Consider the following 24,179-nt stretch of genomic DNA (forward strand, 5'->3'; position numbering starts at 1 on the left):
AATAAAGCTATATTATTTTGGTAATAAAGCCATAAATCCTATATGGCTTTGTTTCCAATTGCAATTGTTAATTAAGCCATATGGCTTTATTTCGCTTTCAAATTTGTTTCTTTCTTAGCTTAGGGATTTCAGTTAATGTTTAGCGTTGCTGGTGAGACAAAAATTACCAGTCCTATTTGATGGACGCCACTTTCAGTATTGTTCCGCAATGTGGATACAAACAACTTTTAATAATTAATATTAGGCAATTAACGTGCATGTAATAAATATATCTGCATTAGCGCGAAGATGAGGCCAGCGGGGCGAGGTAACTTTACATGTAAATCAACATGGAATCATTGATAATTGCTCGGCAAATTGGACACAATAGTTTAACTCCATACTTTTGAGACTGTTCATTTATTCGGCCGAAGCAGTCACGACAAACTTTGCAATGCTTGCATGGCAAAAACAAAACTTCACGTTCTTTGTCGCAGCATAAAACACATAAGGAATTGCTTTGTTCACTATTTTCTTTTTCACAGCTTTATTCCTCCCCCTCATCATCATCATCATCACTGTCATCATCGGATGTTTGAATTTCATTGACAAAATCTAATGCGAATATACAACTTTCTTTCACGGAAAGCTGATTGAGTATATCTTTCAATGTTATTTTTTTTTCTTGAATTGCTGAATGCGTTCACGAATAAAATTTTGACGAGTTTTATAGTATTTATTTTTTTCTTTGTATAAAGCTGTATTGCCTTCGATTGATTTCAAAAAATCAATTGATTTTGCCGCATCTACATCGCTAAGAACGCTCAAAAATCTATACAAATTTCCTTGCTTCGGCAACTTCATTCTTAAGGTTGGTACGCAGCTCTCAAGTAACTGCTCAAGAAAAAAAATACATTATTTCTGAAGTAAGTTTGACAGCTGGTTACGCATTGTGAATGATCCACATTAGAAGAGCAAGAGAGAATAAACAAAGTAAACAAACTTTGTGCGTATGTATGTATGTATGTATGTGTATGGTAACACAAATTTTTTCATTGAGATTTAAGGAATGTTGTTGATGATTGGTTGGTTTTATACAACATTTCAAAATGGAATATACTTTATAATAATGATTTCAACTAATTTAGGATGAATTTGACGATTGCTTCGAATTTCCCTCAAGAAACAATTGTTGATTTGATGTTTCTTCGCAAAACCAGGTTTGCCATATTCACATTTTACTGAAAAAAAGTATTAAAAATTAGTACTAGATTTCTTGAGAGCTGCGTACTAGCACAAGTAACTTTATCGCAGGAACGTTTCTGGACCGTTTCTTAAGCGTTTTTTTATATGAAGTTTTTACGTTTCTTGAGAGCTGCGTACTAAGCTTTAGCTGGCTGTGGAAAGCTTCAGCAGCGCTGCTCGTTGTAATAGGCTCTTTATAAACGGAAAAGTATTCAGGGCGTTCCTATAATTATAAAATTCGGTCACTTTTATATCGTCACCTGAAATGCAAAATAACGTATCATCAAAAAATTCGAAATTGAGTGTCTTATTGATTACGCTTCACTACTTCAAATTACATACATAATATTACATATGTTTAACATTTTCTGGTTCTGCGGTCATATATAAACCAGTTTTAACCAATATTAATATTTTGTTTCACTCAGGTTCGATTTTATTTCGTGTTTCATTCATGCGACTGTAAATTTCTGAAAATGTTGTTACATTATTTTGCATTTCAGGTGACGATATAACGGGTGATTTTTTTGAGGTTAGGATTTTCATGCATTAGTATTTGACAGATCACGTGGGATTTCAGACATGGTGTCAAAGAGAAAGATGCTCAGTATGCTTTGACATTTCATCATGAATAGACTTACTAACGAGCAACGCTTGCAAATCATTGAATTTTATTACCAAAATCAGTGTTCGGTTCGAAATGTGTTTCGCGCGCGTGTTTTGTTCAGCGATGAGGCTACATTTCGACTACGACATGGCTACGTAAATAAGCAAAATTGCCGCATTTGGGGTGAAGAGCAACCAGAAGCCGTTCAAGAACTGCCCATGCATCCCGAAAAATGCACTGTTTGGTGTGGTTTGTACGCTGGTGGAATCATTGGACCGTATTTTTTCAAAGATGCTGTTGGACGCAACGTTACGGTGAATGGCGATCGCTATCGTTCGATGCTAACAAACTTTTTGTTGCCAAAAATGGAAGAACTGAACTTGGTTGACATGTGGTTTCAACAAGATGGCGCTACATGCCACACAGCTCGCGATTCTATGGCCATTTTGAGGGAAAACTTCGGACAACAATTCATCTCAAGAAATGGACCCGTAAGTTGGCCACCAAGATCATGCGATTTAACGCCTTTAGACTATTTTTTGTGGGGCTACGTCAAGTCTAAAGTCTACAGAAATAAGCCAGCAACTATTCCAGCTTTGGAAGACAACATTTCCGAAGAAATTCGGGCTATTCCGGCCGAAATGCTCGAAAAAGTTGCCCAAAATTGGACTTTCCGAATGGACCACCTAAGACGCAGCCGCGGTCAACATTTAAATGAAATTATCTTCAAAAAGTAAATGTCATGAACCAATCTAACGTTTCAAATAAAGAACCGATGAGATTTTGCAAATTTTATGCGTTTTTTTTTTAAAAAAAGTTATCAAGCTCTTAAAAAATCACCCTATATAACTAGCTGACCCCGCAGCCGTTGTCCTGCGTGAAATTATGTATTTTGAAATGAAAAGATAGTTGAATTTATCATTTCATTTTTTTTTTCAATGTAACACAGTTTTATAAACAACGTTTTTTGGTTTTTGTTCCGGTGTACAGAAAAGATGGTTTTCGAACCTCGTACCGCCTAACAGTTAATGAATGTCGTGTTACCCTTTAGTTGAGCTAATTTAGGCTTTGATGAATGTAATACAATGATACAAAATAATTTTAATATAGATAGAAACATGAAAGTATTTTATTATGATTAATGATGATGAATACAAACAGAAGAAATAATAATAATAAAGTACCTCAAACACATGTCAGAAAAAATATTGAAAATTATATTGTGCAGATTGGGATACACTCGGATTAATTCATTAATGGGATTTTCATTCAAGCAATTTGTGGTAAACGATATTCTTTGTTTTTTGGTCAGGCGCAAGAACAAATAAAGCGGATGGTTTGCCGACACGTGAGCATGCCACGTACAATTGACCATGAGAAAAACATGCATTTTCTAGATTGAGGCCACAAACAGTCAAGGATTGGCCCTGTGATTTGTTGATCGTCATGGCGAAAGCAAGACGAATCGGGAATTGAATTCGTTTAAACTCAAAGGGAATATCCGTTGGGATCATCGGCATCCTTGAAATAAGAACTTCCTCATCTTTAAATTTTCCTTTAAGTATCGACGCGTGAATCACATTGCTCGTTAGTTTTCTTATTACCAAACGCGTTCCGTTGCACAGTTTTGGTTGGTTTAAATTTCTAAGCATGATAACTACCGAGCCAACCTTCAGTTGTAAATTGTGCGGTGGTAAACCAGGCACATCCAAGGAGTTTAAAAATTCAGTAGGATAGTTAGTGGCTTCTTCTTCGTTGGTTACACAGTCGATAGATTTGAATGAATACAGAGTACCTACGATTTGATTTTGAATTATAAAATTGAGGTCATCTACATCTTTATTTTTAGCGGCCAAAATTGCTCGCTCACTTAACCATTTAGTATTTTTGTGGTTAGCAACGATATCCGGGAATACTTTATTGATAAGCTCGTTCTTTGATGAGACGAAATTGCAAAAATTTGAAGGAAATGAAATCAAACCGCTCGATTCGTCAACAGGAACACGGCCATTACCGATAGTCATCAATTGCTTCGAGAAATCATCAGCAGATAGATCGTTCAACAATGCAACTCTCATATTTACAGAGAGTTGAAGTTTCTTTACATATCGCCACAGATTTGATGCTTTGAGGCAAGCGTTTATTTCGTCGGCAGCAGTAGATCTTGGAATGACTGGTAGTGTTTGCCGGAAATCGCCAGATAACAAAATCATTGCACCACCGAAACATCTCGAGTCATTGCGCAGATCTTTTAATGTTCGGTCTAGTGCTTCCAATGCGCGTTTGTGCGCCATTGTGCATTCGTCCCATATGATTATTTTTGATGCTACTAAAACTTTAGCCATTGCGGAGGGTTTCGAAATGTTACATGTCGGCTGTTCAGTAGTTTGAAGGTTTAATGGCAATTTTAACGCTGAGTGAGCCGTACGGCATCCATCTAACAATGTGGCCGCTATTCCAGAAGAAGCAATTGCTACCGCAATTTCGGATCTCGCACGTACAGTGGCCAAAATTAATGACATGAGGAATGTCTTTCCAGTTCCACCGGGGGCATCTAAAAAAAATAAGCCACCGTTGCCATGATCAATTGCATTAATCAGTGCATCATAGACTTCCTTCTGCTTAGGATTCAACAGCGGTACATTCGATTGAACTGATTGGATTAGTTCATGAGGATCATATTCACGTTCACGTTCCAATTCTTTATTAAATGCGTCATTCATTCCGCGATCTGGCGCTGGCATTCCTAACCTAACTAACAAACTGCCGCACATGAGGTAACACATATCTTCGATCAAGAGCAAAGTCTGGTTATGGATTTCTTCATTCACCTCAAGATCGGAATTTCTTGAGCTGACACGAATTCGATGTAAAATATCTTCTGACATGTTATGTTTGTATTTGTTCCACAGGTCACGTGGGTTCGATGGGAAGCATGTCGAAATGATGATAGCAAATAATGTGCGTATCTGACTTGGAGATGCAGAAATAATTGCTTCAGCGATTGTCGTGTCCCAATGAGTATCGTTTTCAAGCAAATTCAGCTCTTGACATGCTGCACGAATCGTGGAGCACACTATACCATTAACAGTTCGTAGTGATTCAAATGATGTGGGCCCTCGAACATGTACCAGCAACAATCGCAAATAGAAACATTCATCATTCTTCGGATTAACTGTGTAAATACGACCAAGAGCATCAGTAGAACGTATGTCTGAATGACCAGGAACTGCATCGCCTTGCTTACGACGTTGAAATTTTTTCGATGTAAAGTTCCAAGTGTAATAACGTGGCATTTCTGAGTAAATCAACGTTCGTGCGAACGGATCGCTTTGACAAATCGCAAAGAAGCTGGTCAGTGTTGTAGCTGGAGGTGTTTCGGCACGTTGAGCAGCATTCGACGCTGTGAAATATACTCTCTGACCGTTCTCTAGATGCACACCCAAATGTACAACAGTGGGATGACGTTCGTGAATAGGAAATGAAAATATACGCCAAATTGCTTCGTTGCAGTTCACATATCTACCAACTTGATAGCGCGTAATTTCACCGTTGATATTGGATGTTTGGATACCAAAAGCCGCCATGTCGCTCCCTTTCGTGACATATTTGCAAATGTATTTAATTGACTTGACCGAATTGCAATACTCAACATTACAATGTGCCTTGAATGTTTTGGAAAGAAGTGGCGAATATGGAACAATCCAACTGTTGTCAACTACGAAATCGTTTCCTTTCACTTTAGTTGTGATAGTTCTACCATTATCATCGGGCGATCGACGCCGATACAATTGATAACCATCGTTGCCTGTAATGGTCTCTGCCGTCAATTTTCGTGGATACCGTTTGGAACACTTGCCATCGACCATGCACGGTGATTGGCGGTTGATAGTGCCGCACGGTCCATGAATCATATTCGTGATTACAACATCATGTAGGTCTGGATCGGTTTCAGGAGCAGGAATCTCCGCACATATGATGTCATCTATTTGATCTGGCCGAATTCTTTCAACTAACCAAATTAGAATGTGAGCATGCGGTAGGCCCCGTTTTTGCCATTCGACTGAATGCATCCAGCATCGAGTAATCCCAAAGACGTGTTGCTTAACAATGTAATTCATTAGTGACCGAATTTTTTGCCTGAAAACATGTGCGGTGATGTCGTGTCGATCACTTGATGTTTGTCCGGGAAGAAGCAATTGAATAATTTCCGTCCATTTTGGATTACATGTAAATGTAATGAATAGATCTGGCCGACCATAATGACGAACATATGTCATTGCATCTTGCGCATATTCATGCAAATGACGCGGGCCAATGCATGATGTTCATGAAGCATTTGCTGCAGATCTTGGAGAATTGCTCTTTTCGTAGCTGTGTTGATCCCTTGACGCCGGTCAAGTTGTTCTTCCATATTGCCCATGAAATATATTTGCAAGAATTTATGCTGTTCATCAATTGGTTGTAATGATCCAATGCGATGAAAAATCTGGCCTTGAATCTGTGCAGTCAAAGCCATAGTTATAAAACTTACTTTACAAACACTTTTTTTTTCAAATATTAACATCCCATTTTAATTTCAGAGAAAAATACAGAAATCTAACAAACTACATTCCAGACTTTTTTTTTAAATATTTCCGCCCCAAATGAAATCATTTGGAAACAGACATTGTATTTTTGAGTGTTCGTTAGAAAATGTCGTGATTCTTGTGTTTCGCCATAAAGCAGGGAGCGCAATGGCTCTGGTGGCGGGACCAATAATGGCAATTTCACTTTACCACTAAGGCAGCACAAACCAGACGTTTCACCAGCAAACTTCAATGCGCCACAATACTGGCAAACAACGTCCATTTGACCAATGCAAACTAAACGATGCAAGCTGTAGTCGATGGTGCAATCATATAGAAACGCTGCTCGATTCAAATCAATACTTGAACCATTTCTTCTTGCCCTTCGACGATTATTCCTCTGTTCATCTGTACGATAAGCTTGACGATTTCTCGTTTTCAACCTATCCGTTTCACGGGCTGCATCTCTTTGCTCTTGTGTTTGAGAAGCACGAATTAAGGCCCTTCTTTGCTCCATACTAATGCGGCGCTCTTCTCGGGCAATTTCTCATTCTTCATCAGATAATTGACTCCTGATATTCCGTTGCCTAATTGAATTACGGCTCCGCTGGGAAAGATTAGATCTTTTAAGACGCGGCATTGTTATTAATGCACTCGCACAAAATCACATAAAACCACCAAATATAATAACAATGCTTGAACTTTCGAGACATAGACAAAAAATAAATTTCTGAACGCACAAGTAAATATTTGTTACAGCATTTGATAGGATTGGACAACAAATGCTTGGCATTGTAATAAACAAATCAGCATTTATTGAAATGATTAAGTATTTATTACACATATCAAGTTTTCATTGTTTTTAATATGTATTCTGCTATTCGGGGCGGAGACAAATCCAACGAATCAATAACCATGAAAATAGTATCAATCGAAATTTGCCCATTTCCAATACTTAGCGAATACAATGTAAAATGTCATCGTCAATATCATTTTTTTCGTGTTTCTTAATTGACGCGAATTTGAAGGCTGATATGTCGAAATGATCTTCGCGGAAAGTATGCGATCTTCAGTGGCATGCGGAGTAGCATTTGTCCATCGTTTGTTTCCAGTGATTATCATGTTCCAGCAATTTCAATTGCTGGAATGCTTTTCAAAAAGTTGCACACACTGTACCATTCACAATACGCAATGACTCAAATGAAGTTGAACCGCGAGACGCACCATAGTCGGAAAACTTTCATGAAATGCAAAAGTAAATATCCTACAAAACGCTTTATTGCAGTTCACGTATCGACCCATTTGATACTTGCTGATCTCATCTCGTTCAAGGCCAATAATCGCCATGTTGCTTTCTTTGGTGACATATTTGCAAACGTATTTCAGTAATTTCACCAATCTGCAATACTCAACATTGACATCAGTTTTGATTGTGAATTAGACAACAGTGGCGGATATGGTACGATCCATATGTTGTCGGCTTCGATATTCACTCCTCATTCATGTACTGCCATTGTCGTCTGGTGGCCTACGCCGATAGAGAGTTTGCGTTTCCGAAAGAAATGCACGTTGATAGTGTTTCGCGCATTTATTGTCAGACATACAAACCGAAGAAGGATTGTGGTGTTCGCAATGTCCATGAACCATATTGGGTTTTACCACTTCGTATAATTCTGGATCTATCTCTGGATCAGGAATTTCCGCAAAAGCGATTCCATCAATTTAATCTGGTGTAACCATCATCCACCATCCAAAGGAAAAGAAGCGACAAACCTCTATTTTGCCACTCAACAGAGTACATCTAGCATCCAACAAACGTTGCTTCAAGATAAAGTCAATCAAACATCGTAACTGTTGTTTGAAAAGTCGTGCTGCGACATCGTGACGATCGCTTGCTGATTGACCGAGATCCATAATTCCGCACGTATGTCACCACATCCTGGGAGTACTTCTTGCCATACTTTGATGGCAAAAAGAACACCGACCGATATTAGGGTGACCTCTTGGTGGCTTCGTAACAAATTTCAATCTGCAATTGACCTCTTTGTGTGAAACACACGTAAAGTTTTCTCTGAATAATTTTCAATAATTTTTCTTTTGAATAGCCGGAATAAAAAAGCAAGCGACCGAAATTGAACTATTCAAATAATTTACAAATCAAAATATTGAAAAACAAAACAAACAAAAATTGGAAAAAAATTGTATGGAAAAAAGTTACTTTTTGGAATTATTCAATTTTATCGAGTTTTCATTGTTTTTAATATGTATTCTGCTATTCGGGGCGGAGACAAATCCAACGAATCAATAACCATGAAAATTGGTTCAGCAGATCTCGAGTTATAAGTGTTCGAACAAACCCGTCTTTCTTTTATATATATATGTAGATAAATTATATTTATATGTATAACCATTTGTATGCTTTTTAATTCTACCTTTTGCATCCATTGACGTTAGAAATATGTCATAAAAAGCTTAAAAATGCTTTCAGTACAATTTTGTTTTAGAAATTGTTGACTGTTGGCTTCCATTTCTAACATTTCAATAGCAATTTTAATGTCAGCGGGTTTAAGAAGTGGTAAAACCATGAATTTGTTCAATAACTTTTTGGGTTTGGTAAAATGAAACCAACAACTTTTCATAAGTACTGTCGGATACACATATTTTATAGCATTACGTAAATTCAACTCAAAATCTGTGACCACGGATGTTGGATTCATGTCTAAAACATTTGCTTTAATTTATTGAATGGCATGGGTATATCGATGCCTTACTTTCTCAATCTCGCATCTTAAAAAAGGTAACTTTTCAGGAAAGAAAAAAAACTGCTTATTTATTTACCGTCACTGTTTATGCAAAAATTGAAATGCAATTATTAAGGAATGAATTAAGGCGATGTACATAAGTAAAAATAATATACTTATCTCTTTTAATTTACGCATAAAACGAATTTTTTAAGATACGAGTTTACTGCATTAAAAATCATTTTCATTTTTGAAACTTCATTAAAAAAATACTCGTTTGCTGCACTTATTATATGTATACAACGAAGATATTTCAAAATAATTTAATGAAAACAATATTTTGTTTGAAATGAAAGTTTTATTGTTTAGAGAATATTATAAAAAACAGAATTCATATTAATTTATTTTAATTTAATCCTATTATTGGTATGGCAAGTTGTCATAAAATGAATGATAGTCAGCTGGAATCATGCGTTTTAAGTCTTGCAAGTTGTCATATTTTCTTTTAGAAATCGGTAGTTGCCGATTATAGAGGCCCGCTGCTGCACTTGTGGTCGCAATTTACGATGAGGTAATAGTTTTCACTCTTCATCAATACATAATTTATATTGAGCTCCGTCATTTAAGGTATATTTGAGAGCTCGCAAATCAACAACACATGGATCGCCCTTCTTAGTGCCTGGTCGAATTGACTTCAAGTAAAGTAAACTGTGATTTAAATAATTAACGCGACAAGGTTGCGACAATCTGGATTGGTTTATAACCGATCCGTTCTATGGAGGCATCTACAGAATCGCACTCCATTTGAGTGTGGCCTACTACCAAATATTTGTGTTGAATTTCTGCATGGTGAGTTATTGCATACTGTTGCAAGGCATTCGAAAGTGTCACGTTTCGATTTTGGGCACAGCACCCGTCATTGTAAATTATTATTGGTTTCGATTTATCTTCCAATTTCTCTAAAAAGTCCAACAAACAAGAAATAAAGACATTAGAGTCCATGCCGCCTTCGGCTTCATGCCAGACATAGCAAGTAACATTTTTATCAAATTCGTTATAAATTGTGAATTGGTGCACACAGAGTTTTGTTTTGAAGTAGTTTGCTCCAGTTGAAAGTAGAGAAATTGTTTGCACTGCTTGCAAGTCTACCGTGAACATTTGAATATCGCCTTTTAAACAAAGTTCCTTGTCTTCGGATTTCTCTTTCCTAGCACGCTCCTTATTTTTTATATGAATCTGATATTCAAACTCTGGGACATTTGTATTTTTGTAAGCAAAGCAGATATCACATTGGTCTTTTTTGGGCTTGAATATACTTATATTGGCTTTGTGTACAGCGTCTAAAAAGCGTTTGTACGTGGCTTTTTCAGTCTCATCAATGTTGTGATCTATCAAATATTTTTCAAAATCTTTGTAAACTTCTGCCTAAGTATTGTACTGTACGTCGACATATTCTCTATTTGTACTTTGTCGGCAATAATGTGAAGGCATTTTAGGCAAATTCTGCAGAAAATAGTTCACGTGATTTACTTTGGCAACGTTTGTTTTGCTTTTTTGATTTACTGTTTTACTTTTCTTTACCAAGCCAAGGTTGCTTGTATGTTGATTGCCAGTAACCCATTTGGACACGCTCTATTCACCAAGAGACAGGGTACCCAAAAACAATTTTTTACAAACAATCTTGACCTCTCCTGATGTTTTTAAAGTGTAGACTAATGTGTTTACTCGCCGAGAAATAGTAGCAGTCGTTCTTGAAGTGACCGGTCTTTGAGACACCATAGCAACGACAAACGCCTTTTTTTCTTCCCATGACAGTGACCAAAATACTTTAAAAATATCCTTCCTATCTTCTTCTGTAATTTCGTTGCACTGCTTACCAAATTTTTGGGCACATATTTCCGAACGGCATCGAACTTTCACAGTTCTTTCTTTTCTAATTTGCATTACTCCAGTCTCTTTTTTACTCGTCTTAATCGATGAATATTCCCGACCACGCATTCGCTTATGTTTTTGGCGGTTTCTAGTCCAGTTTTGCTTATCTCCCTGGCCTTTCCGTGCTCTTTTTATTTTAATGACACCAGAGGATTCATCCAACAATACTGACGAAGATCCATTCTCAGATAGATCTGATTCAGTGCTGGGATGGTATTCGCTTTCAATTGCGGAAAAGTCGGATTCTGAGGAGAAGCCATAGTTATCAGAACCTACTGAGAGAAAATGTCCTGTTTTCTCATCAAAAATTACGTTTCCAGTATGTTGTGTTTCTGGTTCGTGGCATTGATTCTTGATAACAAAATTACCGGTTTCAGCATCAAGAACGGCGATTTTTTTTTTCAAGAATTTCTACAGGTGAACTATCTCTTGGACTTGTACCAAGACGGGTAGCCACAGACTCAATTCGAGTGAACGCAGTGCTGCAATTTACTGATGCCTCATTCATATTAAGTGCAGCTTAAGTGGAATTTAAATTCAGTTAAAACTAACACTCTTTCACACATGCCTTGTATGGCATTTTTTTTAATAATGAAAAGCAAACTCTTCTGAAATAAATATTCACCAAGCAAAAAGATAACATAAACAACTGCAATGCAATGACTAAAATTCACTTCACACTATTTTCACTGCAAGTACTACAAGGAAACGGTAAATTTTTGTTTTTGAAGTTTCGTTCTAGCGTCGTTCTAGCCGACGAATAACGGGACTCCATACATTAAGCTGTAAATATACATAACTACACGTCTTCATGCTATAGCAAAAGAAAATAAAAAGATCTTTTTGGAGAATAAGAAAACGATTAATACTCAATTAAATATACATGTACATTGAGATAAGAGTTTGACACAGTTACGAAAACAGGATTGCATGAGATACCAAGTTTTGTATTCTTAATTTTTTTACGATAGACACAACTTATTGAGATAGGAAGTTGTTGCAGTTATGGAACAGAGAAATAGCAATCGTTTGATATGAATATCTCAAAACCGCAATTTTTTAAGATACGAGGTTGAGAAAGTAGGGCATCGATATGCTGCTTGTGATTTACTAGACATCAATATATGTATGAATGGATAAGCCTGAAATTAGAAATTGATTCACATATATGTAGGTATGCTATTAAATATTAAAAAAAAAAAAACACTTACATGATCAGAGTGAATAATATGAAAAATTAACAATTGTTTGAATTGTTTGGAAACAGGCACAACGTTAAAGGTGCTATCAGCTACATACTCGTAATTTAATGGTTCCGAGCCCATAACTTTGATTGCATCGCAGATAGTGGGTGAAGCAAATATAGTATATGCAAAATCCGTTGTTATAATTGTGTCTTTATAAAAAAATTTGTCAGTTTCAATTTTCGACATTGCGAGTTCTTTTACCACATTTTCATTTTGAAATATTTCAATAATTTCGTTAAAGCAAGTTGGGGCTTTTGGATAATTTTCTTTCCTTATGTAATGACTTGTGGACCACCCTTTACGCACTTACCGTATATTTCTTCCCAAAGTATAAAGACACAGATATATTTTAGATTTAATCCAAGAGGCTCGCCAACTTGTAGGTAAATGGAAATGTAAATTTTCGGATTTATTTCTCACAAAATCAGTATATGTGTGTATAATAAATGCACTTTAATTTTTTAAACGCGATGCTCACAATGATTTGTGGAAAAAAGTAAAACTTTTAATTTTCTCAAAAGGTATATAATATTACGATGATGTTCGGAAAAAAAGGATGTTCGCCAAAAGAAACGTGTTGATCGGACCGATGTCGTAGCGCCAGAATAATGATGATTTTTTAACAAGTTGTCCGTCCTTTTGTCTTTTTCTTCGGCGAAAGTAGGTGATGGTGGGTGATGTCATTGTGTGTGTGTTAGAGCGTGGTGGATGATGCGAGGAAAGTGATGATGAGTGTGGGGAAAGTGGCGTACCAATGTTGCGTATAGATGTGGTGATGGGCCGAAGGGGGAAGGCTGATACCCATTTAGCCATCCTGGGCCCCCTAGGCAAATTTTTAGCCTAGTAATCGCTAGAGTTGTTGCAGCGTAGCTACCACATTGCTGAGACCGGTTGGACGGCGGGTTGGTGGCCTAGGACGCTGCCGCCGTGTTACGTTGTGGTGGTGTCGCGGACGCGAGTCGTCTGGATTGGTCATTGGCTTTCGCTGTTGCTGCCGTTTTGAACGTCGTTTACCCCCGCGGTTGCGTGGGGCAGAGTGTCGCCCGGTCTCGGGGCTGGTGATGCGGTGCAGCATAGTGTGGTGTGGAAGCATACACATTTGGCGACAGGCAACTCAGGCAATAGCCATGGGCCCGGGCAACCTGCTGGCGTTGCTGAGGCGGCATTCCTTTAAATATGCCGCAGTGTGGCAACCTGTGCGAACGACAACATGGAGGACATCTGATGCGAGGTAGCTCACTCTGTTGCGACGTCGGAGTTGCTCGGGTTGCACTGCGTGCAGCGGTGGACGGCGTTGTTGCCGTGATGGCCCGCGGCGCTGGTGTTGGGACAGCCCCCGGGCGTGGAACGTGGACAGCCGAACGGACGGTTGGCATTGGTGCTGTTGCCGCATCGAGATCCATATGTATTCATAGAGGAGGTTATCGTCATTAGAGATTTGTTAAATATAGTGGTGAACTATGTTGCCACGTTGTGTGGCATGAGTGGGTCGTCATATGGATTGACCCTTTTATGTTACTTTTGGTTTAATAAATTATTGTTTGGCATGAGTGGGTCGTCATGTGGATCGACCCTTTTATGTTGTTTTTTGGTTTTAATAAATTATTGTTGGTGGTATATTTGGCGGTTTTTTTTTCCGGTTTGTTTACGGTTTATATATCGGTTTTTTCGGCTGTTGGCAAAAAGCATAGTTTAACGACCGGCCTGGTTAGTGTTCCAGTTTGCGTGCGGAGATCGACTATGCGAATATGACCGTCGGAGCTGTAGTAAAGCTTCTCTATGCGGCCAAGCCGCCATCCGGTAAGGGGAGACAATCGTCATTGATTAAGACACAATCTCCAAGCTGAGGCGCTTTTTCTGGTGTTTTCCACCGGTACCTTCTGTGGAGGTTCTTTAAATAATCTTCTTTCCATCGCCGACTGAATTCATGATGGAGAATTTTAATTCGTTCCCATCTGTTTAATAAGGAGAGCGTCTCCACGTCTGGCTCAGGTGTGGCCAGGATGGGCGCTCCTTTAGGAAAGTGGCCGGGAGTTAGTGCTGTGAAGTCTGAGGGATCTTGCGAGAGAGCTGGGAGAGGCCGTAAGTTGAGAACGGCTTCAATTCTAGTTAACAAGGTCGTGAATTCTTCATAATTGAATTTATAGTCGCCAGCCAGCTTCTTGAAGTGAGTTTTGAACCTTTTTACAGCTGATTCCCATAAGCCGCCCATATGAGGAGCGCTTGGGGGGATGAACTGCCAATTGATACCTTGCGGAGCGAATTTTTGGACAATGTCAGGTGAGACTTGTTTCATGAAATCTACAAACTGTTTTTCTGTAGCTCGTTGTGCTCCGATAAATGTTTTGCCATTATCGCTCATGATTTTGGATGGAAAGCCACGTCGTCCGACGAAGCGAGCAAATGCCGCGAGGAAAGCCTCCTTTGTCAGATTGGAACATAGCTCAAGGTGAACTGCTTTTGTCGTAAAACAGACAAAGACAGCCACATAGCCTTTCATCATGGTGGGAGACCTTAGCATGGACGCCTTTATTTGAAAAGGCCCAGCAAAGTCGACACATGTGGTGGTGAAAGGCAGAGCAAAGTTACAGCGTTCCGGTGGAAGTGCTGCCATAATCTGCGTTCTCATTTTCTGCTTGTGCATAGTGCAGACCTTGCACGTGAAAATGCACTTCTTGATTTGGGGCTTAAGGCGGGGAACATAGTACTCTTGGCGTACCATATGTTGCATGAGGCGATGTTCGGCGTGTAACATGAGTATATGGATATAATTGATGAATAATGTGGCAAATGAGGATTTCTCTGGTATTATTATGGGATGGCGTTCGTTATACATAAGGCTGGAATTAGCGAGCCGGCCGTTTGCACGAAGCAGACCTTTCGTGTCTATAAATGGGTTTACTACTAAGAGTGAGCTCTTTTTGTCAATTGGCTTCGATTCTCTTAGTAACCCTAGTTCGCGGCTGAAGTAGCGCGTTTGGGTTGATGCGATAAGAGCGACCTTCGCTTTTGTAAGTCTTGGTGCGTCAATGTATCGCATTGGGGGCAAGTTGCTCCCTTTACCTTAAGTTTGAGTCGCTCTGCGAATTTGAGAATATAGGCGACTACTCTGAGTGCTCGGGGGAACGATGAAAATCGTTCAAGGATGTCGGTATCATCCAATAATGTGTGAAAGGAGGCGATTTTTCGACCTTCTGGGGCAATAATGTTGCGCATGGGGGATTGTGGCCAAGAATCAGGAGATTCTATCAACCAGCGGGGGCCATTTCACCAGAGGATGGTAGTGGCAAGGTGCAGTGGCTTGCACCCTCTTGTACCTGGAGCGGCAGGATTGTCAGCACTGGCTACGTGGCGCCACGTGGCTGATCCTACTAGATCAAGTATTTGAGACGTTCGGTTAGAAATATATGTTTTCCACGCGTGTGGTGGTTTTTCTAACCAGGCTAGAACTATTTCGGAATCGGACCAGAGGTATAATTTATATTTTGTCATGTTTAAGTGGGTCTGTGAGCTTTGCTAGTAGCAGAGCGCCACAGAGTTCAAGTCGTGGTAGACTTATGGTTTTTAGAGGCGCAACTTTTGCTTTTGCCACTAGTAGGTGGCTTGTAGTTGCAATATCGCTTTGGGTGCGCATATACATATATAGTGGCACAATATGCCTTTTCAGAGGCGTCGCAGAAGCCGTGTAGTTCCACCTTGTATTCGGGGGAATAGTTTACCCACCGTGGAATTTGTATCTGCGAAATGTCTTTTCGGTTATTAGCAAACTGGGACCATCTTTCTAAGCGAAGAGGTTTCAGTTGTTCGTCCCAGTCAGTTCCGTCTAGCCATAATTCTTGGATCAGGATTTTGGCTTGTATCATAATTGGCGAAAGCCATCCTGCGGGGTCGAAAAATTTCGCCACAGATGATAAAATTTGTCTCTTTATTATGACGGATAATGCGGATATTGACTCTGTAGTATATGAAAACTGGTCAGATATCGCATTCCACTGGATGCCCAGTGTTTTTGTACTTTCCCTTCGAATATAAGAAAATTAGTATCCAACAAATGGTCTTTAGGAATATTTTTTAAAATATTTGGGTGATTGGCTGTAATTTTTTTTAAAGGAAACCCTGCGGTATTGAGGGCATTTATTACCTGTGATAATGTATCGTATGCTACTGGAAAACTGTGGCTTCGAGACAGGATATCGTCCACATACGTCTGTGTTTTTAACACTTGTGTTGCCAGAGGAGATTCTGACTTTGTGTTTTCTGCCAGTTCGTGGAGTGTACGAATGGCTAAATATGGAGCACAGTTTACGCCAAAGGTTACTGTTTTTAATTTAAAGTCGCGTAGTGGACTATTGGCAGATTTGCGGAAAATAATTCGCTGAAAATCTCGATCATCTTTATGTACCAGTATTTGTCGATACATTTTCTCTACATCCCTTTTTTTTTTTTTGTTTATATAGGGTGATTTTTTAAGAGCTTGATAACTTTTTTAAAAAAAAAAACGCATAAAATTTGCAAAATCTCATCGGTTCTTTATTTGAAACGTTAGATTGGTTCATGACATTTACTTTTTGAAGATAATTTCATTTAAATGTTGACCGCGGCTGCGTCTTAGGTGGTCCATTCGGAAAGTCCAATTTTGGGCAACTTTTTCGAGCATTTCGGCCGGAATAGCCCGAATTTCTTCGGAAATGTTGTCTTCCAAAGCTGGAATAGTTGCTGGCTTATTTCTGTAGACTTTAGACTTGACGTAGCCCCACAAAAAATAGTCTAAAGGCGTTAAATCGCATGATCTTGGTGGCCAACTTACGGGTCCATTTCTTGAGATGAATTGTTGTCCGAAGTTTTCCCTCAAAATGGCCATAGAATCGCGAGCTGTGTGGCATGTAGCGCCATCTTGTTGAAACCACATGTCAACCAAGTTCAGTTCTTCCATTTTTGGCAACAAAAAGTTTGTTAGCATCGAACGATAGCGATCGCCATTCACCGTAACGTTGCGTCCAACAGCATCTTTGAAAAAATACGGTCCAATGATTCCACCAGCGTACAAACCACACCAAACAGTGCATTTTTCGGGATGCATGGGCAGTTCTTGAACGGCTTCTGGTTGCTCTTCACCCCAAATGCGGCAATTTTGCTTATTTACGTAGCCATTCAACCAGAAATGAGCCTCATCGCTGAACAAAATTTGTCGCGCGAAACACATTTCGAACCGAACACTGATTTTGGTAATAAAATTCAATGATTTGCAAGCGTTGCTCGTTAGTAAGTCTATTCATGATGAAATGTCAAAGCATACTGAGCATCTTTCTCTTTGACACCATGTCTGAAATCCCACGTGATCTGTCAAATACTAATGCATGAAAATCCTAACCTCAAAAAAATCACCCGTTACATTGCAACCAATAATAATAAAAGAAAGGACTAACAAGCAACTTGACTTAAACATATAATTACAAAATCACAAAACTACTATGAGAGTATTGGTTAATTTAAAAGATCGCTGGGTTTGAGGCGTTTGAGTCGTCTTGGTGGACCATCTCCAGAAGTTAACATAGCTATGTACTTCTTCGTTACAATGCTGTAGCAATCTTGCACTATGTGCTGTTGCAATTTTTAATATTTCTGCGTTAACCGAGTTTACGCCTAGATCACGCTCTATATCAGCACATCTACAATACCAAGGCGCTTGGACAATTAGTCTTAGTACTTTGTTTTGGAATTGTTGGATGACTTTCTTATTGTTTGCGTTAGTACATCCCCAGAGTTGTGCACCATAGCTCCATATCGGTCGGAGTATTTGTTTATAGATAAGTAACTTATTTTCGATGGATAACACTGATTTGTTACCGATTAACCAATTGTAATTTTTGAGTCGCATGTCCAGCTCCTTACGTTTGTTTTTTACGTGAACTTTCCACCGTAGCTTAGTGTCAAGCGTCATTCCTAAGTATTTAGCGGAATTAAAGTACGGTATTCGAGCACCGTCTATGAAAATTGGTAAGTACTGTATCTTGTTGTATGTGAAAACAATGTGTTCAGACTTAGCTTCATTCAGCTTTATCTGCCATTTCTTTGTACGACTTTATTTACAGCTTTTTGGAGATTTTTAGTGGACTCGTGTTCACTACTACCAACAGCAAGCAACGCGGTATCATCTGCAAATGTGGCTGTTGTATAATTGCAGTCTATTGGCAGGTCGTGCGTGAATATAATATAAAGAAGAGGACCCAACACACTACCTTGTGGAACTCCAGCTTTTATTTCCCTAAGGTCAGAATATTTGTCTCCTTGTTTAACGCGAAAGTAGCGATCAGATAAATACGATTTTATGATGTTATAATACTGTTTCGGTAAAATTAGTTTCAGTTTCGAAATCAGTCCTTTGTGACAAACTTTATCGAACGCTTTTGCAACATCCAAAAATACGGCAGAACAGATTTTTTTTCCTCAAAGACTTTCTCAATAATGTGTGTTATCGTGTGGATTTGATCAACCGTAAAATGGTTGGCTCGAAACCCAAATTGATGCGCTGGAATTATGGTTTTCCGTTCAATGATTTTATTGATACGTTTTATGAGAATTTTCTCAAATAGCTTCGATATTATCGATAGAAGTGATATGGGCCTGTAAGAAGATACATCATATCCTGGTTTTCCTGGCTTTGGAATCATGATAATTTCAGCAACTTTCCAATAAGTTGGCACGTATTTAAGATGAAAAGCTGCGTTAATAATGTTGGTAATTTTTACTATACTTATTTGAGGAAGCTGTTTTAGGACCTCGGCAGTAATCAGGTCGTAACCTGGGGACTTTTTGTTTTTAAGATTTTTGATTTCCTCACTTAGCTCACCACTTGTGCAGCATAGGATTTTTTCGTTTTCTTGACTAGAAGCAGTAGGATAATCAACGTGTGTTTCATATGGGGAGAATATTTTGGCTAAATAATCCGAAAATACTTCTGCTTTTTTTGAATCGTCTCTGGCCCAGCTATCAGCACTTATTTTAATGGGACATACTTGAGTTTCTGGTGCTTGTAGTCTTTTACAGCTTTTCCAAAGAGAGTAGTCAGAATTTTTTCCATTGCTTAGGGAACGAAGATATTTTGTGAAACTTTCATTTTTAAACCTCTTAATTTTCCGATTAAGATCTTTACAGACTTTATTTAAAATAGATTTATCAGCTGGGCAACGAGTTCGATGCCACTTACGTCGTAGCTTTCTCTTTAATTTAATTGTTTCCCTTATATCATTAGGATATTGAGAGTTTATTGCCATTTTCTTTAATTCCGGTGTACTTTTCCAAACTGCGTGTTGTATACTTGTTGTAAAGTGAAAAATTTCAGATTCCAACTGGTCTATATTTAATATAGAGTCATATTTACTTTCGTAACATTCCATCATTGTTCTAAAATATTCCCAATCTGTACGTTTATTATACAAGGCCGCTGCTTTGTCTTTAAAGATGACCGTTTCACTATAGTTTAAATAGATTGGGGAATGATCCGAGTTAAGATCACAACCCTGATTGATCGACAAATAGTTCCGGGATATTTTGCCAACAATGAAAAAATCTATCAGGTCTGGAATATTTGATTGTCTGATGGCCAATATGATGGTAAGTTCGTCGAGAATGCGTAACTTCCGGTTGACTACAGTGCTTTATAAAGTTCTCTCCCCTTTGTAGTCGTAAGCCTTGAGCTCCAGTGCGTGTTCTTTGCGTTGAAATCTCCACCCATTATGAATCTATACCTGTGTCTGTTTATTAAGTGTTGGTAATCTTCAAATTGGATTTGATGCCTTGGAGAACTGTAACTGAGGTAAGTGAGAGTGGACTTTTAACTCCGTAAATAGTCACTGTTGTAGCTTGAAACTTATCAGATGAAAGTTTTTCTTCCTCAAAATGTTTGATCGTACTTTTGATTAGTATTGCACATCCCCATTGAATACGTATTTGCATATACGCCAATTCAATATGAGGAGCATTGGATGAGGTTGGAGTGTAGGTGCTGTAAATAGAATGTCGTTTAGGGAATTTCCCGAGCTAGTGGTTCTTGAGGCATTGAAGACAACTCTAACTATTGTTGTTTTTTGTCAGGCTTTACTACTGCATGATGTGGCAAGTAGAATGAGTAATATTTGCGTCTTATGATTTTTTCACATGGGCTTACTTCCTCCATGTGGTCTAATGGAGGTATTCTTGACACCATCATAATCTTGTGTGAGCTCACCTTTTCTAAGTAAGTTTTTTTCCATACTCAAAAACTGCTGTATTGCAGAGGTGCGAGAGTGACCTAAGGCGAGTGTATCTCGAAATTGTTGTTTTAGTGGTAGTCGTACGACATACCGACCATTATCTGATCGAGTAGTTGTGGCTTTGTAAAAGTCTTCACAATACTGATCTTCTGGTGTTGTAATTGAAATGGGAGGGAGTTCCTCTAACTCCCAAAATTTTCTCAATTGTGAATTGAGGTACTCGTTTGAGATTTCCTCAACTTGAGTTGTCATTGCTGTGACTGGTTCGGCAACTAGTCCACTTAGGACCCATCCGAAAATGGTATTTTGCGCCAGTAGTGTTTTCGAAATTTTTTCAACTCCTTCCAGTATTATTTGCGATATAAGATCGCTGCCTAATAGAAGGTCTATTTGAGCGGGGGTGTTGCAGTTGGGATCTGCTAGAGTCCGATGTGAAATCTTATCCCAACGCTTGCTACTTATTTGATAGTTTGGAAGCATGTTTGTTAGTTGCGGTAAGACAATAGCATTCGCTTGAATGCGCTTATCCGCTTGGGGAGAAATTAGGGTAATGGGGCATATTTTGTTAGAGTTTTGTACTACTCTTCCGCCCATTCCCGTAATTTCATAATTGGCTTGCTTTGTTGGCAATTTTAATTTATTTTGGGCCTTAGACGCTATAAAGGATCGTTGGGACCCTTGGTCTATTAGGGCTCTTAGTTTGAACAGTTCTCCTCGATGTTCGATGGAGACAACTGCTGTGGGTAGTAGTACTCTACTATGATTTTCGCTGTGTAGCGTTTGAGTTTTTAATGCCTTTGAGCAGCATGGTGTCTCTTGGCAATTTTGTTGAGTTTCTGTTTCGGGAGTTGCTGTTGCAACTAAACCCGTGGCTTTTTTTGAAAAAGCGCTACTTTGAGATGTGTTGGGAAAGTTGTTTATGTGGAACATAGAATGATGCCTTTTGTGGCAGTATACGCAGTTAAATTTGCTTTCGCAATTATTGAGATTGTGTGAGTGGGACAAGCATTTGTGCAGAATCTTTTTGACCTGATAAAGTTGTTCCTTTCATTCACATTCAATTTTTTAAATTTTTCGCAAGCTTTGAGTTTATGCCTTTTTGTACATAGTTCGCGTGATGTATATTTGTTTTGTTCAGATGTGAACGATTGTGCTTTGAAAAAGCTTCTATTTAAATTGTTATTGACTTGGGGTCTATTGAAGCTTCTGTTTAGGTCGGGTTGAACGTTTTTAGTTCTGACTGTTTTTTTATCTACCCTTTCTGCAATTTTATATTGGGCAGTTAAGAAATCTTTCATTTGCTGCCACGTTGGGCAGTCTCTTCTTGATGAGAGCGATTGCTCCCATAGAAGTAATGATTTTTCTGGTAATACTGCGGTGCATATGTTTACCAGAATAGGGTCCCAACTGTCTGTGGGAACATTTTGTGTCGTTAGAACCGACAAACAATTTGAAACAGTGTATTCTAATTTTATGAATTCTTCACTTATATTTATGTACACGGCCGTAAACATGTCCCGGAAGGACGGCCATTGTTCATAACCTCCATTTAATATTCCTGTATCGCACGCTGGCACTTTGAGATGAATGCCTGTTGCCTCTTGGGCTTGCAATTGTGGTAACTCTACTCTACTGTGGGGAGTAGGTGCAATTGACTTTATAAGTTTTAGTTGATCTGCGATCATCATTATTTCTAGCGCCGATTCAGAATTGTCTTGAATCGGCGAAGAAGCCAATCGAGTGCATTATTTTATTAGACAGTCACTCTCAGAAATGAATTTAGAGTATGATATGTCTTTCCCCCTCTTTTGTTTTGTAGCACCTTGCTTATCGTCAGAAATCATTTTTGGAATTTTTAAGAATTGAGATGTTTTAGATTCTTTTGAATCTATATTCATTTAGAAGATGTAAATTTGTAAAATATTTATATATTTTCTTTTTTCTTTCAGTGTATACTGAGAACTTTATCAACCGAGAAAACTCTTTTAGGTAAATAAGAGTTTTATATTTCCGATAAAAATTAATAAAATCCGCGCTTATAGCTTTTATTACTCGCTGTTGTATTTACTTGCGTTTATGTTTATTATTATATTATAAATTATATAATATAATTTATTACAATAATATAATTATTATAATAATATTAATAATAAATAATAATATTAATATTTCGTTTTTTTTTGTATTGCGAGTATTTTTTTTTCGGATTTATAGGTATGCCCTCGTACGTATGTGACGGAATGGGTCAATACCTTTTGTATATAAGTATGTATGTCCGATTTTTTGTGCTTGTACTTATGCTTATTTGCACTTTTATTTTTCTTTTTCACCAAGAGAGCGGTATGTTATTAAATTTGTTTGCCTATTAGGACTGTGAATTTATGTATGTATGTGTGTTGTATGTTTCATATACCCGTAATATACATACATATATGGTTTATTTATATAAACCTGTATTTCTTTAGAAGAAAATTGTTAATTTGTTTTAAATTGCACACAGTTTATTTTGTGAAATAAATTTAAAAGAAGAATTTAAATTTAAAGTTTTTATTATAACTTTTTTAATGTACTAATTGTGTCCTATATGTGGGATATATGTATGTTTTGTAGTTTGTATATACTTGTATAACTATGACCGCATGTATGCCATATGTATGTACAACTATGTCTAGAAATTTAATTTTGGCGGTACGAATAAACCGAAGAACATAGAAATTGTAATATGCAGGTATTTAACGTCTGCATTTAAATGTGAGTATATACTTGTTTGTATGTATATAAATAATTTATCGTATGTGTGTTAATCTATATTAACAGTGATATTTAAAAATGTATGTATATATGTATGTTTATACACTCTCTCTTTGATGTTTTCTTAAGAATTTTTTATTGCGCCTATTGCTTAATTTGAGCAATCCCGCTTTCTGCTTTAAGAAGCAGAGGGAGTAATGCCGCGAAATTTACAAGTAAATACTTGAATACTAAGATAATATTCTCTTTTTGGTGAGAGTTTGCATAAACAAAAGTAAGCATGCGTAGGTGATATAATATCAATTTTTTTTTTTTTAATATCGGTTTTTTAATTTATACCGTAGTATTTTATATCCGTTTTAATAAAACGTTGCTTAGTGCTTAAACGGCTTTATATGCAACCGTAGTTACTAGCATACATACATATATACATAAATCAAAACAAAAAAATGGAAACGATACAACTCACTTTGATTTCCCTTAGGGATTTTTGGGTTGTACCGATCAGTGAGTTTGTTGTTCAATTCCTCCTCTTCGTTGTATGCCAGCTCTTTTCCCTTTCTCTTATCTGCTTTCTTTCCCTTTTTGTTTTTGGTTTTTGATTCTTGTTAGAACTCGCGCCCGTATAAATTATAGTGAGTGTGTTTGTTTTTTAGTTAGTTTTAGTTATTTCAATTTAGTTCGCGCCCGTTTGGTTTTTTTTTGTTTTTTTTCTTTTATTAAGTGAGCTATGTATGCTCTATTTTGTGCTTTTGTGTACCAAGCACTTTGTACTGATGTCACTGACACTTTCTTTTCTTTGTATTATGTACATAATATGTATATTGTTACGATTTTACTGCTTGCTAGTTTACTTT

The 24,179-nt window shown here is 37.8% G+C and overlaps 2 protein-coding genes across 18 annotated transcripts in view; one reads left to right on the forward strand and one right to left on the reverse strand.

Moving 5' to 3' along the window:
- The window catches only part of LOC105232674 (phosphatidylinositol phosphatase PTPRQ), an 862,901-nt gene that overhangs the window by 702,227 nt on the left and 136,495 nt on the right, over positions 1-24,179 (forward strand). Inside the window, exon 14 of one of the 17 annotated variants that reach the window (XM_049451218.1) lies at positions 22,521-22,560. The exons of the other annotated variants lie outside the window; for them this stretch is intronic. Coding sequence (XP_049307175.1) covers positions 22,521-22,560 — 40 coding nt within the window. The remainder of the gene's footprint in view (positions 1-22,520; positions 22,561-24,179) is intronic. 17 annotated transcript variants of the gene reach the window in all.
- The window catches only part of LOC125777143 (uncharacterized), a 537,355-nt gene that overhangs the window by 475,079 nt on the left and 38,097 nt on the right, over positions 1-24,179 (reverse strand). The window lies entirely within an intron of this gene.

Source organism: Bactrocera dorsalis, chromosome 3 (genome assembly GCF_023373825.1).
Source record: "Bactrocera dorsalis isolate Fly_Bdor chromosome 3, ASM2337382v1, whole genome shotgun sequence".
NCBI lineage: Eukaryota > Metazoa > Arthropoda > Insecta > Diptera > Tephritidae > Bactrocera > Bactrocera dorsalis.